Genomic DNA, 13,403 nt, shown 5'->3' on the forward strand with positions numbered 1-13,403 from the left:
GATCACAACAAAACCACAATTGTTAAAGGGGAGAAAGGTCCTAAGACCCCCCTGAAAAAATGTTATTACCATACTCTAAATTAGCAGACATTACTCACTGGCAATTCCAATTAAATAACACAGCTTTTTCTAGACTAGATGTATATTCCATATTGTACAGTTAGCTCTTCAATAAAGTAATGATGAGTAAAGAACCTTAAAGTTTCATTACCTACTATTGCATCTGTGCAGTGGTTGGATCCAGTAGGGCACTCCAGTGACAATGAAGTCCAAAGATGTTTTTACTGGAAAGGCAAGTCTCTGTTCCTTTTAAGAGCCCACAGTACAGTAGTCAGGTAGGCTCATGCAGACCCTTAAACCCATGGCCCAGGCAGTTACCTCAGTGAAATGGACAAAATGTGAGAGGAATCAAAAATGTCCTAAAATAATGAAAATTTTAAAAAATATTGAAATCAAGTTATCGTCATAAGATTCATAAAGTTAAAAATCCCAGACCAATTCTAAATGCAAGTACCTTGAACTGTATGTATCAGCAAGAGTAACTGCACAAAAATTAGTGTCCACAGTATTTGTTAATCATTTATTTATCATGAGAAACTACTCCTTAGCCCAGATATTATTAGTTCATAGTTCAGGAACACAGGTAAGTGACAAACTTCCATGGAACTCAACCCAAAGAAATTCTGTGGAGAAAAACAGAGTGGCCAAGTTAATGACAATCATTCTCTTAATACCTCACCACCATGGAGATCCCGAGGTCTACTGCTACCAGTGGAAGCCACACTTTGATCATTCACCCTTAGCCCAGAAGCAGCCCTGTTCAGGCTGCCTGGGCTCCAGGTCCATTCTCCCCCATGCTCCCTAACCTCCCTGACCAGCCTCTTTTCCATTTGGGACATTCACACCTTACTTTGGGTTTTTTGCTTTCATTTACCAAATTCTGCTTTTTTTCTTCAAGTCCACCCCCCTCTGTTCCTTTCTCATACCCATACTGTTCTTAAAAACCAGTAGCCCATCTGTTCTAAACAACATTTCTATTCCTATCTCCAAATCTGTTCCTCTTTATCTTATTGTTTTTTAAACAATCAACTTCTTATAAGTAAAAGGTAAAAAAAATATATTTAAAAAAATCAGCCTGTTAACATCTGATTATGAAATGCATACCCACTGTGGAAGTTTTGAAATTTTCAAAGGTACAAGAAAACAGCAATGTTAAGATTCCACACACAACCATTAATATTTTCTTGATCTTTTTACCTTCAACCTTTTTTTCTGTGCACTCTTTATTTAACATAGATCACCCTTTACAAAATATTCTTAGTTTTGTATTCTACTAATTTGTTACTTTGTGATTACCAATTCTAAGGGACATAATAGTCCATATGAATGTCATAAATTCCTTATCAATTTTCCAACCACTGGGAATAAAGTTGTTTTTCTCCTATTCTGTATTATATATATTAAACTGTGGCATGTATCTATCTGTGACTCAGATACCTCCTTAATATAAACAACTATAGAAATGGAATGTAATAGAATTGAATCTTATATTAAGCAAAAGTTATTCATAGTCAAAATTATCCTTGAATCTTTTAGAAAACGGATCTGAGTTCAATACAGCAGGTCTCCCCCACACCCCAGATCTTGGGAAAGATCACACACACACACTATCACACATGCATACATATGGCAATTGGAATGCTCCTTCAGGAACAGTCTGCCTTAAAAAAAAAAAAAAAAAAAAAATCCACATTCACATTCCCCTTGTCACAGCAAACCCACACTGAGGTGGTAGACAGGATCTTTAACTCTACTTTAATTGTTCTACCTTACTATTTTGTTGAGCTTGAATGAAGTTAATTAAACATATTAATTACAAGATTCCATAGTACAAATAGTTTCATCAGGTACTGGACACATGCTTTCAAATCAATTTAACAGATGACCTTTCATCAGCACACAAGCCAGTTCTCTTCTAGACACAGAACCTTAATCACACTGTCCATAAGTCAGTGGACCTTCACCACCCAAACCAGAATCTCTGGAAAGCCACCAAGTCACCTATGGACATCCAAATAACACACTATAAAAGGTGTCCAAAACTTGTTTTTTAAAGCACTTCTAAAAATGTAATTTTCCTGATGCCAATCTAGCAGTAATAGCACAACATGCAAAATGATTCTGAACATAAAATTAACTTCATGTCAGCAAGATGGTGCAATAACAAAGCTCCATACCCCCCACTACTCCCTAAGAGAAAGATCAACGAAACATGGACCAAAGTGTCTTTGTGAGAACTCCAGAAATCAATTAAGCTGCAACAACCAAGCAAACACCTAAATATGAAAAAGCTGCACTCAAAATGGCAGGAAATGTCGTGCACTTTTTTCTCACCCTTGCCCCACCCCCTCCTCAATGCAGCAGTGTGGTCAGGAGGAAAGTGACCAATTCCTGACTCCTCCTTCAGGGCAGAAGGAAAAGAGCAAGACCCTGCATGCAATGTTCTGGCTTATTTGAAGGCTTCCCAAGGGACTGCTTCCATCTTTATCTCAGAGCACTGATGAGAATGGCAACAAAGTTTAACTGACTTAGACACCACCAAACCAAAAAGACCAACTTATGTACCCTGGAAGTGCGAGAAGGGGCAGAGAGTTTATTTGAAGAAGTAACGGCCAAAACCTTCCCAAATTTGAGGAAAGAAATGGATATATAAATACAAGATGTTACTGGAAGTAAGATGAACACAAAGAGACCCAACACCAAGACACATTATAATCCAACTGTCAAAAACCAAAGATCTTGGAAGCACCAAGAAAAAAATGATTCATCGCCTACAAGGGAGCCTCTGTAAGATTATCAGTGGATTTCTCAGGAGGTTTAAACCTTGCAGGTCACAAGGATGTCAGATGGCAAATACAAAGTGCTCACACACACACAAAAAATTACCAACCAAGAATACTATAATCAGCAAAAATGTCCTTCAAAAATCAGGAAGAAAATTAAGACATTCCTAGATTTTAAAAAAAAAACTAAAAGATAAGGAGTTCATTACTACTAGATCTGCAATGAGAGTTCTTCAAGTTGAAACAAAATTACACTAGACAGGGACTTCCCTGGTGGTGCAGTGGTTAAGAATCTGCCTGCCAATGCAGGGGACACGAGTTGGATCCCTGGTCCGGGAAGATCCCACATGCTGCGGAGCAACTAAGCCCGCGCACCACAACTACTAAGCCTGCACTCTAGAGCCCGCAAGCCACAACTACTGAAGCCCGTGCACCTAGAGCCCACGCTCCGCAACAAGAGAAGCCACTGCTATGAGAAGACCGCACACAGCAACACGAAGAGTAGCCCCTGCTCACCACCACTAGAGAAAGCACATGCGTAGCAACAAAGACCCAACACAGCCAAAAATAATAAATTAATTTAAAAATTATACTAGGCAGTAACTCAAAAGCCATGTGGAAATATAAAGTTCACTGGCAAAGGCAAATATATGAATAAATATAAAAGCCAGTGTTGTAACTGTTTCATATCCCCACTTTTAATTTTGTAAGAGTTAGAGACAAAAGCTCTAAAAAAAAGAAATCTATGTTAATGGGTACACAATACCTAAAAATACAATTTGTGGCATTAGTAACGAAGTAGGGGAGCAGCGTTGTAAAAGAGAATTTTTGTATGTGATTGAAATAAGTTGTTACCAATTCAAAATAGATTATAACAATAGGTTGGTTTAAACTCCCCAAAAGTCATAGATCTGAGGAATGGATACAAAACAAGGTCCAACTATGAGCTGTCTACAAGAGATTCACTTTAGATCCAAGGACACACATAGTTTAAAAGCTAAGGATGGGGCTTCCCTGGTGGTGCAGTGGTTGAGAGTCCGCCTGCTGATGCAGGGGACACGGGTTCATGCCCCAGTCCGGGAGGATCCCACATGCCACGGAGTGGCTGGGCCCGTGAGCCATGGCCGCTGAGACTGAGTGTCCGGAGCCTGTGCTCCGCAACGGGAGAGGCCACAACAGGGAGAGGCCCGCATACCGAAAAAAAAAAAGCTAAGGATGGAAAAAGATTCCATACAAACAGCAGTCAAGAGAGCAAGAGTGGCTATACCGTTAGCAGACAAAACAGACTTTAAGTCAAAAAATGTGACAAAGGACATTATATAATGATAGAAGGGTCAATTCGCCAAGAAGACAGATTATAAATATCAATATATATGCAGAAAACGTCAGAGCTTTGAAAGATATGAAGCAAATATGAAGCAAACGCTAACAGAATTGAAGGGAGAAATAGACAGCTCTACAATAATAGTGGGTAACTTAAAATACTTTCAATAATGGCCATAAGAACCAGACAGAAGATCATTAAGAAAATAAGTGGATTTGAACACTACAGACCAATCAGATCTTAGAGACAAATACAGAACATTCTACCTAACATGAGAACACATTTTTTTTCTCAAGTGCATATGGATTAATTTCCATGTTAGAACATAAAACCAGACAATAGATTTTAAAATACCGAAGTCACATAAAGTATCTTTTCTGGTCACAACAGATGAAACTAGAAATTTATACCAGAAGGAAAACAGAAAAATCCACAAATATGTTGAAATTAAACATACCCTCCAACAACCAGTGGATCAAAGTAGATATCAGAAAAGAAATTTAGGACTTCCCTGGTGGTGCAGTGGTTAAGAATCCACCTGCCAATGCAGGGGACACATGTTTGATCCCTGGTCCTGGAAGATCCCACATGCCGCAAAGCAACTAAGCCCATGCACCACAACTACTGAGCCCGTGCTCTAGAACCCGTGAGCCACAGCTACTGAGCCCATGTGCTCTAGGATCCACATGCCACAACTACTGAGCCCACGTGCTGCAACTACTGAAGCCCACAAGCTTAAAGCCAGTGCTCTGCAACAGGAAGCCACCGCAATGAGAAGCCCGCGCATCGCAACAAAGAGTAGCCCCCACTCGCCACAGAGAAAGCCCACACGCAGCAAAGAACACCCAATGCAGCCAAAAAATAAAAAGAAATTTAAAAAGATCAAGTCAACAACCTAAGTTTACACCTTAAAAAGGTAGAAAAAGAAAAGCAAGCTAAACAAAAGCTAGCAGGAAGTAAAGATTAAACAAAATAGAGAACAGAAAAACACTAGGAATACATCAACAAAATCAAAAGAGCTGGTTATTTGCAAAGATCAACCAATATAACAAACCTTTAGTCAGACTAAGAAAAAAGAAGACTCAACTAAAAACAGAAATTAAAGAAGGGACATTATGTCACCAAATTAGATCACCCACATGAAATGGAATAATTCCTATAAACATACAACCTACCAAGAAATAAGAAAAAGATTAACAGACTTATAACTAAGTAAGGAGATTAAATCAGCAATCAATAACCTCCCAACAAAGAAAAGCCCAGGATCAGATGGCTTCACAGGGAAATTCTACCAAACACTTAAAAAAGAGTTAACACCAATCCTCCTCAAGCTCTTCCAAAAAACTGAAGGGGGGCGGGCAGCAGCGGGGGGTGGGGGGGGATGACATTTCCAAATTCACTCTATGTATTTTTTGTTTTCTATATATTTATATTAAGACATCTTACACACTTCTGTATGATGGAGACACTGCCCCCCACCATGTTTTCCTGAACCTCTCACATGTCTCTTGTGGCCACATTTGACTCACCACCACATTTAAGAATATAAAACATTCTATAAAACCAGCATTACCCTGATATCAAAGTCAGACAAATATAACACAAGAAACTACAGAGTAATATCCCAAATACAGATGCAAAAATCCTTCATAAAATACTAGCAAACAATTCAACAGCTCATTAAAAGGATTACATACCATGACCAAGGATGATTCAACATATGAAAATATACCACAGAAGTACAAAAAAGCCACATGATCATCTCAACTAATTCAGAAAACACATTTGAAAAATTCAATACCTTTTCATGATTAAAATAAATAAAATTGATAAACCATTAGCCAGACTCATCAAGAAAAAAAGGGAAAAGACTCAAATCAATAGAATTGGAAATGAAAAAGGAGATGTAACAACTGATGCTGCAGAAATACAAAAGATTATTAGAGATTACTACAAGCAATTCTATGCCAATAAAATAGGCAACCTGGAAGAAATGGACAAATTCTTAGAAATGCACAACCTGCCAAGACTGAACCAGGAAGAAATAGAAAATATGAACAGACCAATCACAAGCACTGAAATTGAAACTGTGATTAAAAATCTTCCAACAAACAAAAGCCCAGGACCAGATGGCTTCACAGGTGAATTCTATCAAACATTTAGAGAAGAGCTAACACCTATCCTTCTCAAACTCTTCCAAAAGATAGCAGAGGGAGGAACACTCCCAAACTCATTTTATGAGGCCACCATCACCCTGATACCAAAACCAGACAAAGACGTCACAAAGAAAGAAAATTATAGGCCAATATCACTGATGAACATAGATGCAAAAATCCTCAACAAAATACTAGCAAACAGAATCCAACAGCATATTAAAAGGATCATACACCATGATCAAGTGGGGTTTATTCCAGGAATGCAAGGATTCTTCAATATACGCAAATCAATCAATGTGATACACCGTATCAACAAACTGAAGGAGAAAAACCATATGATCATCTCAATAGATGCAGAGAAAGCTTTTGACAAAATTCAACACCCATTTATGATAAAAACCCTGCAGAAAGTAGGCATAGAGGGAACTTTCCTCAATATAATAAAGGCCATATATGACAAACCCACAGCCAGCATTGTTCTCAATGGTGAAAAACTGAAACCATTTCCACTAAGATCAGGAACAAGACAAGGTTGCCCACTCTCACCACTCTTATTCAACCTAGTTTTGGAAGTTCTAGCCACAGCAATTAGAGAAAATAAAGAAATAAAAGGAATCCAAATAGGAAAAGAAGAAGTAAAGCTGTCACTGTTTGCAGATGACATGATACTATACATAGAGAATACTAAGGATGCTACCAGAAAACTACTAGAGCTAATCAATGAATTTGGTAAAGTAGCAGGATACAAAATTAATGCACAGAAATCTCTGGCATTCTTATACACTAATGATGAAAAATCTGAGAATGAAATTAAGAAAACACTCCCATTTACCATTGCAACAAAAAGAATAAAATATCTAGGAATAAACCTACCTAAGGAGACAAAAGACTTATATGCAGAAAACTATAAGACACTGATGAAAGAAATTAAAGATGATACAAATAGGTGGAGAAATATACCATGTTCTTGGATTGGAAGAATCAACATTGTGAAAATGACTCTATTACCCAAAGCAATCTACAGATTCAATGCAATCCCTATCAAATTACCACTGGCATTTTTTACAGAACTAGAACAAAGAATTTCACAATTTGTATGGAAACACAAAAGACCCCGAATAGCCAAAGCAATCTTGAGAATGAAAAATGGAGCTGGAGGGCTTCCCTGGTGGCGCAGTGGTTGAGAATCCGCCTGCCGATGCAGGGGACACGGGTTCATGCCCCGGTCCGGGAAGATCCCACATGCCGCGGAGCGGCTGGGCCCGTGAGCCATGGCCGCTGAGCCTGCGCGTCCGCAGCCTGCGCTCCGCAATGGGAGAGGCCACAACAGTGAGAGGCCCGCGTACCACAAAAAAAAAAAAAAAAATGGAGCTGGAGGTATCAGGCTCCCTGACTTCAGACTATACTACAAGGCCACAGTAATCAAGACAGTATGGTACTGGCACAAAAAAAGAAACATAGATCAATGGAACAGGATAGAAAGCCCAGAGATAAACCCACACACATATGGTCACCTTATCTTTGATAAAGGAGGGAAGGAAACACAGTGGAGAAAAGACAGCCTCTTCAATAAGTGGTGCTGGGAAAACTGGACAGCTACCTGTAGAAGTATGAAATTAGAACACTCCCTAACACCATACACAAAAATAAACTCAAAATGGGTTAAAGACCTAAATGTAAGGCCAGACACTATCAAACTCTTAGAGGAAAACATAGGCAGAACACTCTATGACATCAATCACAGCAAGATCCTTTTTGACCCATCTCCTGGAGAAATGGAAATAAAAACAAAAATAAACAAATGGGATCTAATGAAACTTAAAAGCTTTTGCACAGCAAAGGATACCATAAACAAGACCAAAAGACAACCCTCAGAATGGGAGAAAATATTTGCAAATGAAGCAACTGACAAAGGATTAATATCCAAAATTTATAAGCAACTCATGCAGCTCAATAACAAAAAAACAAACAAAACAATCCAAAAATGGGCAGAAGAACTAAACAGACATTTCTCCTAGGAAGATATACAGATAGCCAACAAACACATGAAAGAATGCTCAACATCATTAATCATTAGAGAAATGCAAATCAAAACTACAATGAGATATCATCTCACACCGGCCAGATTGGCCATCATCAAAAACTCTAGAAACAATAAATGTTGGAGAGGGTGTGGAGAAAAGGGAACCCTCTTGCACTGTTGGTGGGAATGTAAAATGATACAGCCACTATGGAGAACAGTATGGAGGTTCCTTAAAAAACTACAAATAGAACTACCATATGACCCAGCAATCCCACTACTGGGCATATACCCTGAGAAAACCATAATTCAAAAAGAGTCATGTACCAAAATGTTTATTGCAGCTCTATTTACGATAGCCAGGACATGGAAGCAACCTAAGTGTCCATCAACAGATGAATGGATAAGGAAGATGTGGCACATATATACAATGGAATATTACTCAGCCATAAAAAGAAATGAAACTGAGTTATTTGTAATGAGGTGGATAGACCTGGAATCTGTCATACAGAGTGAAGTAAGTCAGAAGGAGAAAAACAAATACCGTATGCTAACACATATATATGGAATCTAAAAAAAAAAAAAAAATGTCATGAAGAGATTAGTGGTAGGATGGGAATAAAACACAGACCTACTAAAGCACGGACTTGAGGATATGGGGAGGGGGAAGGGTAAGCTGTGACGATGTGAGAGAGTGGCAGGGACATATACACACTACCAAATGTAAATTAGATAGCTAGTGGGAAACTGCAGCATAGCACAGGGAGTTCACCTCTGTGCTTTGTGACCACCTAGAGGGGTGGGATAGGGAGGGTGGGAGGGAGGGTGACACAAGAGGGAAGAGTTATGGGAACATATGTATATGTATAACTGATTCACTTTGTTGTAAAGGAAAAACTAACACACTATTGTAAAACAATTATACTCAAAGATGTTTAAAAAAAAAAAAATTCAAATAAAGAACAGAAAGAAACTACCTCAATATAATAAAGGTGATACATGAGAAACCCGCAGCTAATATACTCAATAGTGAAAGACTTAAAAGCTTCTCCAAGGTCAGAAAAAAAAAAACAAAAGAAGGATGCCCATTCTTACCCTTTCTCTTCAACATAGTACTGGAAGTCCTAGTCAGAGCAATTAGGGAAGAAAAAGAAATAAAAGACATCCAAATTGGAAAGGAAGAAGTATAACTGTCTCTGCAGATGACCTGATCTTATATGCAGAAATCCCAAAAAGATTTCACACGCACACAAAAAACTGTCAGAATAAACTCGGCAAAGCTGCAGGATACAAAATCAATGCACGAAATCAGCTGTGTTTCTAGACACTAACAATGAATAATCGGAAAAGCAAATTAAGGAAACAATCCCAAATACATTAGCATTAAAAAAAAATAACAATTCTTAGGAATAAACTTCACCAAGGAGGCAAAAGACTTGTATCCTGAAAGATACAAAACATTGCTGAAATTAAAGAAACAAATGGAAAGACATCCTGTGTTCATGTTCCCTTAACATCATATCCAAAAATTAACAAAATGGATCAAAGACCTAAAGGTAAGAGCTAATAAAACTATAAAACTTTCGCAGAAAATATAATACTTTACAACACTGGATTTGTCAATGATTTCTTAAACATGACACCAAAAGCACAGGCAACAAAAGAAAATTTACATAAATTAGACTCCATCAAAATTTCAAATGTCTGTGCCATCAAAGGACACAATTAACAGACTGAAAAGGCAATCCATAGAATGGGAGAAAATATCTAAATCATATCTGATAGGGAGTTTTAAATAACTCCTACAACTCAACAAAAACAATCCAATTAAAAGTGGGCAAAGGACTTGAATAGACATTTCTCCAGAGAACATATACAAATGGCCAAAAAGCATGGGAAAAGATGCTCAACATCATTAACTATTAGGGAAATGCAAACGAAGACCAAAATAAAACAACACCTCACACCCATTTGGATGTCTATCAAAAAACCAGAAAACAAGTGTTCACAAGGATGTGGAGTAATTGGGACCCTTGTGAACAGAAGTTGGTGAAGTGAAAAATGGTGCAGCCACTATGTAAAATAGTATGGCAGTTCCTTAAAAAATTAAAAACAGAACTACCATATGATTTAGCAACTCCACTTCTGAGTATATACTCAAAAAAGTATTAAAGCAGGGTATCAAAGAGATATCTGCACACAAAGCAGCAGCATTATTCACAGTAGCCAAAAGCAATCCAGGTGTCCATTAACAGATGATTAAACAAAATGTGGTATATAGATAAAACTGACTACTTAGATGAAAAGAGTTCTGAAGACTGGTTGTACAACAATGTAAATGTACTTGACAATACTGAACTGTACACTTAAAAATAGTTAAGACTGTATATTTTATATATATTACCACAGTTAAAAAAGATTTTAAACAGTAATTTCAAATAACCATATTACCTTTATATTCCAAAATCACTTTGCACTCTGAAAGATACCAGCCTTCCTCATCTCCTCAAAATCTTTTATGGAATCATAATTTCTGTAGAAATCTGCATATGCCTTCTTTCTTGGTTCAGCCACAGCAAACTAAAAGGTAACATATCACATTTAGGACTTATTTTTTTTAATTATTAGAAACAATATCTAAAGACAATATAAATCACCAAGTTTTTGTTCACCTTGAATCCTACTTATCTTGAATCCTATTATTAAAGTCCTTAAAGAGGTAATTAAGTTAAAATGAAGTCTTTAGGGTGGGTCCTAACCCAACATGACTAGTATCCTTAGAGGAGGAGAAACTTCGTACAGAAACAGTGCTAACACACAGAGGACCATGTGATGAGAGGAAGAAGACAGGAATACAAAGCCAAGGAGAGAGGCCTCAGAAATCAACCCCACAGCCAACTTTTTTTTGGCCGCAGCATAGGGCATGTAGGATCTTATTTCCCCAACCAGGGATCGAACCAGTGCCACCTGCAGTGGAAGCACAGAGTCTCAACCACTGGACTGCTGGGGAAGTCCCCCAAAGCTATCTTGATCTTGGATTTTCAGCCTCGAGAGAAAGAATTTCTATTGTGGAAGCCACCCAGTTTGTGGTATTTTGTTATGGCAGCCCTAGCAAACTAAGACAGCTTCATTTAAAGATGGAGGACAAGCTACCTGGGGAATAAGATACTTTCCCATCACACTGAGGTGGGTGGAGAAAGGATAAGAGGAAAGGAGCACATTAAAGAGGGAATTTCTTTAAAAGACTCTAGCAACTTCCCTGGCAGTCCAGTGGTTAAGACTCCGCCTTCCAGTGCAGAGGGTGTGAGTTCGATCATTGGTTGGGGAGCTAAGATCCCACATGCCTCGTGGCCAAAAAACCAAAACATAAAACATAAGCGGTATTGTAACACGCTGAATAAAGAATTTTAAAATGACCCACATCAAAAAAAATCTTAAAAAAATAAAAGACTCTATATGCTATCTATGAAAATAAAATACATTTTCAAATTTAAAACACATTTTTGGACCATGAGCACAAAGTAAAAATAAAACATACGTACCTTATAGAAAGCTGCAACTCCCAAGGAGACAACGAATGCTCCAACAATATGAAATCGCAGACGCTTGGCCAGAAGGCCACGCATCTGAGGTTTTGTCAAAGAACTGGAAGCCATGGTAGTTTTTCTTCTTGACAGCTAAAATAATAAAAGACAACTCTTAGAACATAAGATACCTAAAGAACTCTTCTGCATAATGCATTTTAGTACCCAGAGAGGCACAGGCAGGACAGTGCACCGACTCCTCTCCCAAAGCCTAAGGTCTTTATTGACTTAGCGGTTTCATCTCACACGGTGAACGACCACCCTAAATAAGCAGCCCAACAGTAGTAACCAGGGAACAAGAACGACAAAAACCTCACCCAACTACAGGGAAGATTAGCAGCGTCTCTGGATGGGGAATCACAAGTGCAAACATTCCTAGCATTTACTCTACAAGCTTACTACCAACTCATTTCAGCCTGTGAGACAGCTGTTTTCCCATTTTACTGAGAAAACCGGGATGCAGGAAGGTTACCGGACTGTTTCAAGGTCACGCAATCAAGAACTAACACTCGGGCGGGACCCCAGCAGGCCCCGCAGGGCCCACTTTGTGACCCGGGCCTGAAGGCCGCAGCGCGCAGGCCGGCCTCCCGACCTTCGGCGAGCGCGGCCCGGGCAGGGGCGGAAAGGTCGTGGGCGCGTGCAGGGGGCTGCCAGGAGCCCACCCCTGCCCTCCTACCACAGGCCCAGTGACCCTCCTGTAGCTTCCCAACTCCAATCACAAACGCTACCACAAAGCTGACGCCCACCAAGGACCGACGGTGCTCCTTAAGCCTCGGGAACGGATGAGGAAGAACACCTTCCCTTTTTGTAGGTGAAGACACTGGGACCAGACAGGTCAAAAGACGCAACCAAGGTCACGATGAAGGCGGTAAAAAAGCAGCGGCCACCGGGCCCGGGCCGGCTGTCTCAAAAGCCCGGCGGTCCCTCGAGGCCCTTCAGCAAACCCGGCCCCCGTAGGACCCGCTCCACCGGCCCCGCGGTTTTCCGCCCCAGAGATGCAGAGTAACGATTTAGCTCCAAGGTAGACCGACAGCAGGCAGTGGAAGGCGGCAGGTACGGGAATCCGAACGAGGGACGCAAAGCGCCCAAAACCCACCTCAACAACGACGTCCTTGGAGAAATGGACGGCGTTCCAGCAGCGCGCAGCCGCATAAATACAGGGAACGGATAGAGGATCCGGCTACGGTGGCCCAAAGAGTACAAAAGGCCTCCAGAGCACGTCCCGCCGTTCACAGCTGAAGTTAATCTGTGTATTTAGCCTCTTCTCTGTGTAACCTTGGATTCAGGGTTTGAACTTGTGAGTCAGTTTCCTTAATCAAGTCGAGATATTGATCTTACTCATACACAGAGATGATATGAACTTATTGGGGAATTCAAAGATTTTTAATATGTGAATTTTTTTTTTTTTTAATGTACACTACAAATACAGCACAAATCATCCTGGGCATGGATTGCTCCAACTATGTGCACAAACCA

General features: G+C 39.5%; 1 protein-coding gene across 5 annotated transcripts; it reads right to left on the reverse strand.

The window, feature by feature from the left end:
* Positions 1-566: 566 nt before the first annotated feature.
* On the reverse strand, positions 567-13,090 carry COX6C (cytochrome c oxidase subunit 6C). 5 transcript variants are annotated; one of them, XM_067017190.1, is made up of 5 exons: positions 13,024-13,087; positions 11,886-12,020; positions 10,795-10,923; positions 9,439-9,467; positions 567-683 (listed from the first exon to the last, which is right to left on the reverse strand). In XM_067017190.1, exons 2-3 carry the CDS (start codon positions 11,997-11,999, stop codon positions 10,810-10,812), a joined length of 228 nt encoding a protein of 75 aa, XP_066873291.1. In that variant the 5' UTR covers positions 12,000-12,020; positions 13,024-13,087; the 3' UTR covers positions 567-683; positions 9,439-9,467; positions 10,795-10,809. The 5 variants fall into 5 exon arrangements, with proteins under 5 accessions (XP_066873291.1, XP_066873288.1, XP_066873290.1 ...); XM_067017187.1 differs by lacking the exon at positions 13,024-13,087 and adding an exon at positions 12,674-12,757; XM_067017189.1 differs by lacking the exon at positions 9,439-9,467 and having other exon boundaries at positions 13,024-13,090.
* Between the last annotated feature and the right edge of the window lie 313 nt (positions 13,091-13,403).

This window comes from Kogia breviceps, chromosome 17, assembly GCF_026419965.1.
Source record: "Kogia breviceps isolate mKogBre1 chromosome 17, mKogBre1 haplotype 1, whole genome shotgun sequence".
NCBI lineage: Eukaryota > Metazoa > Chordata > Mammalia > Artiodactyla > Physeteridae > Kogia > Kogia breviceps.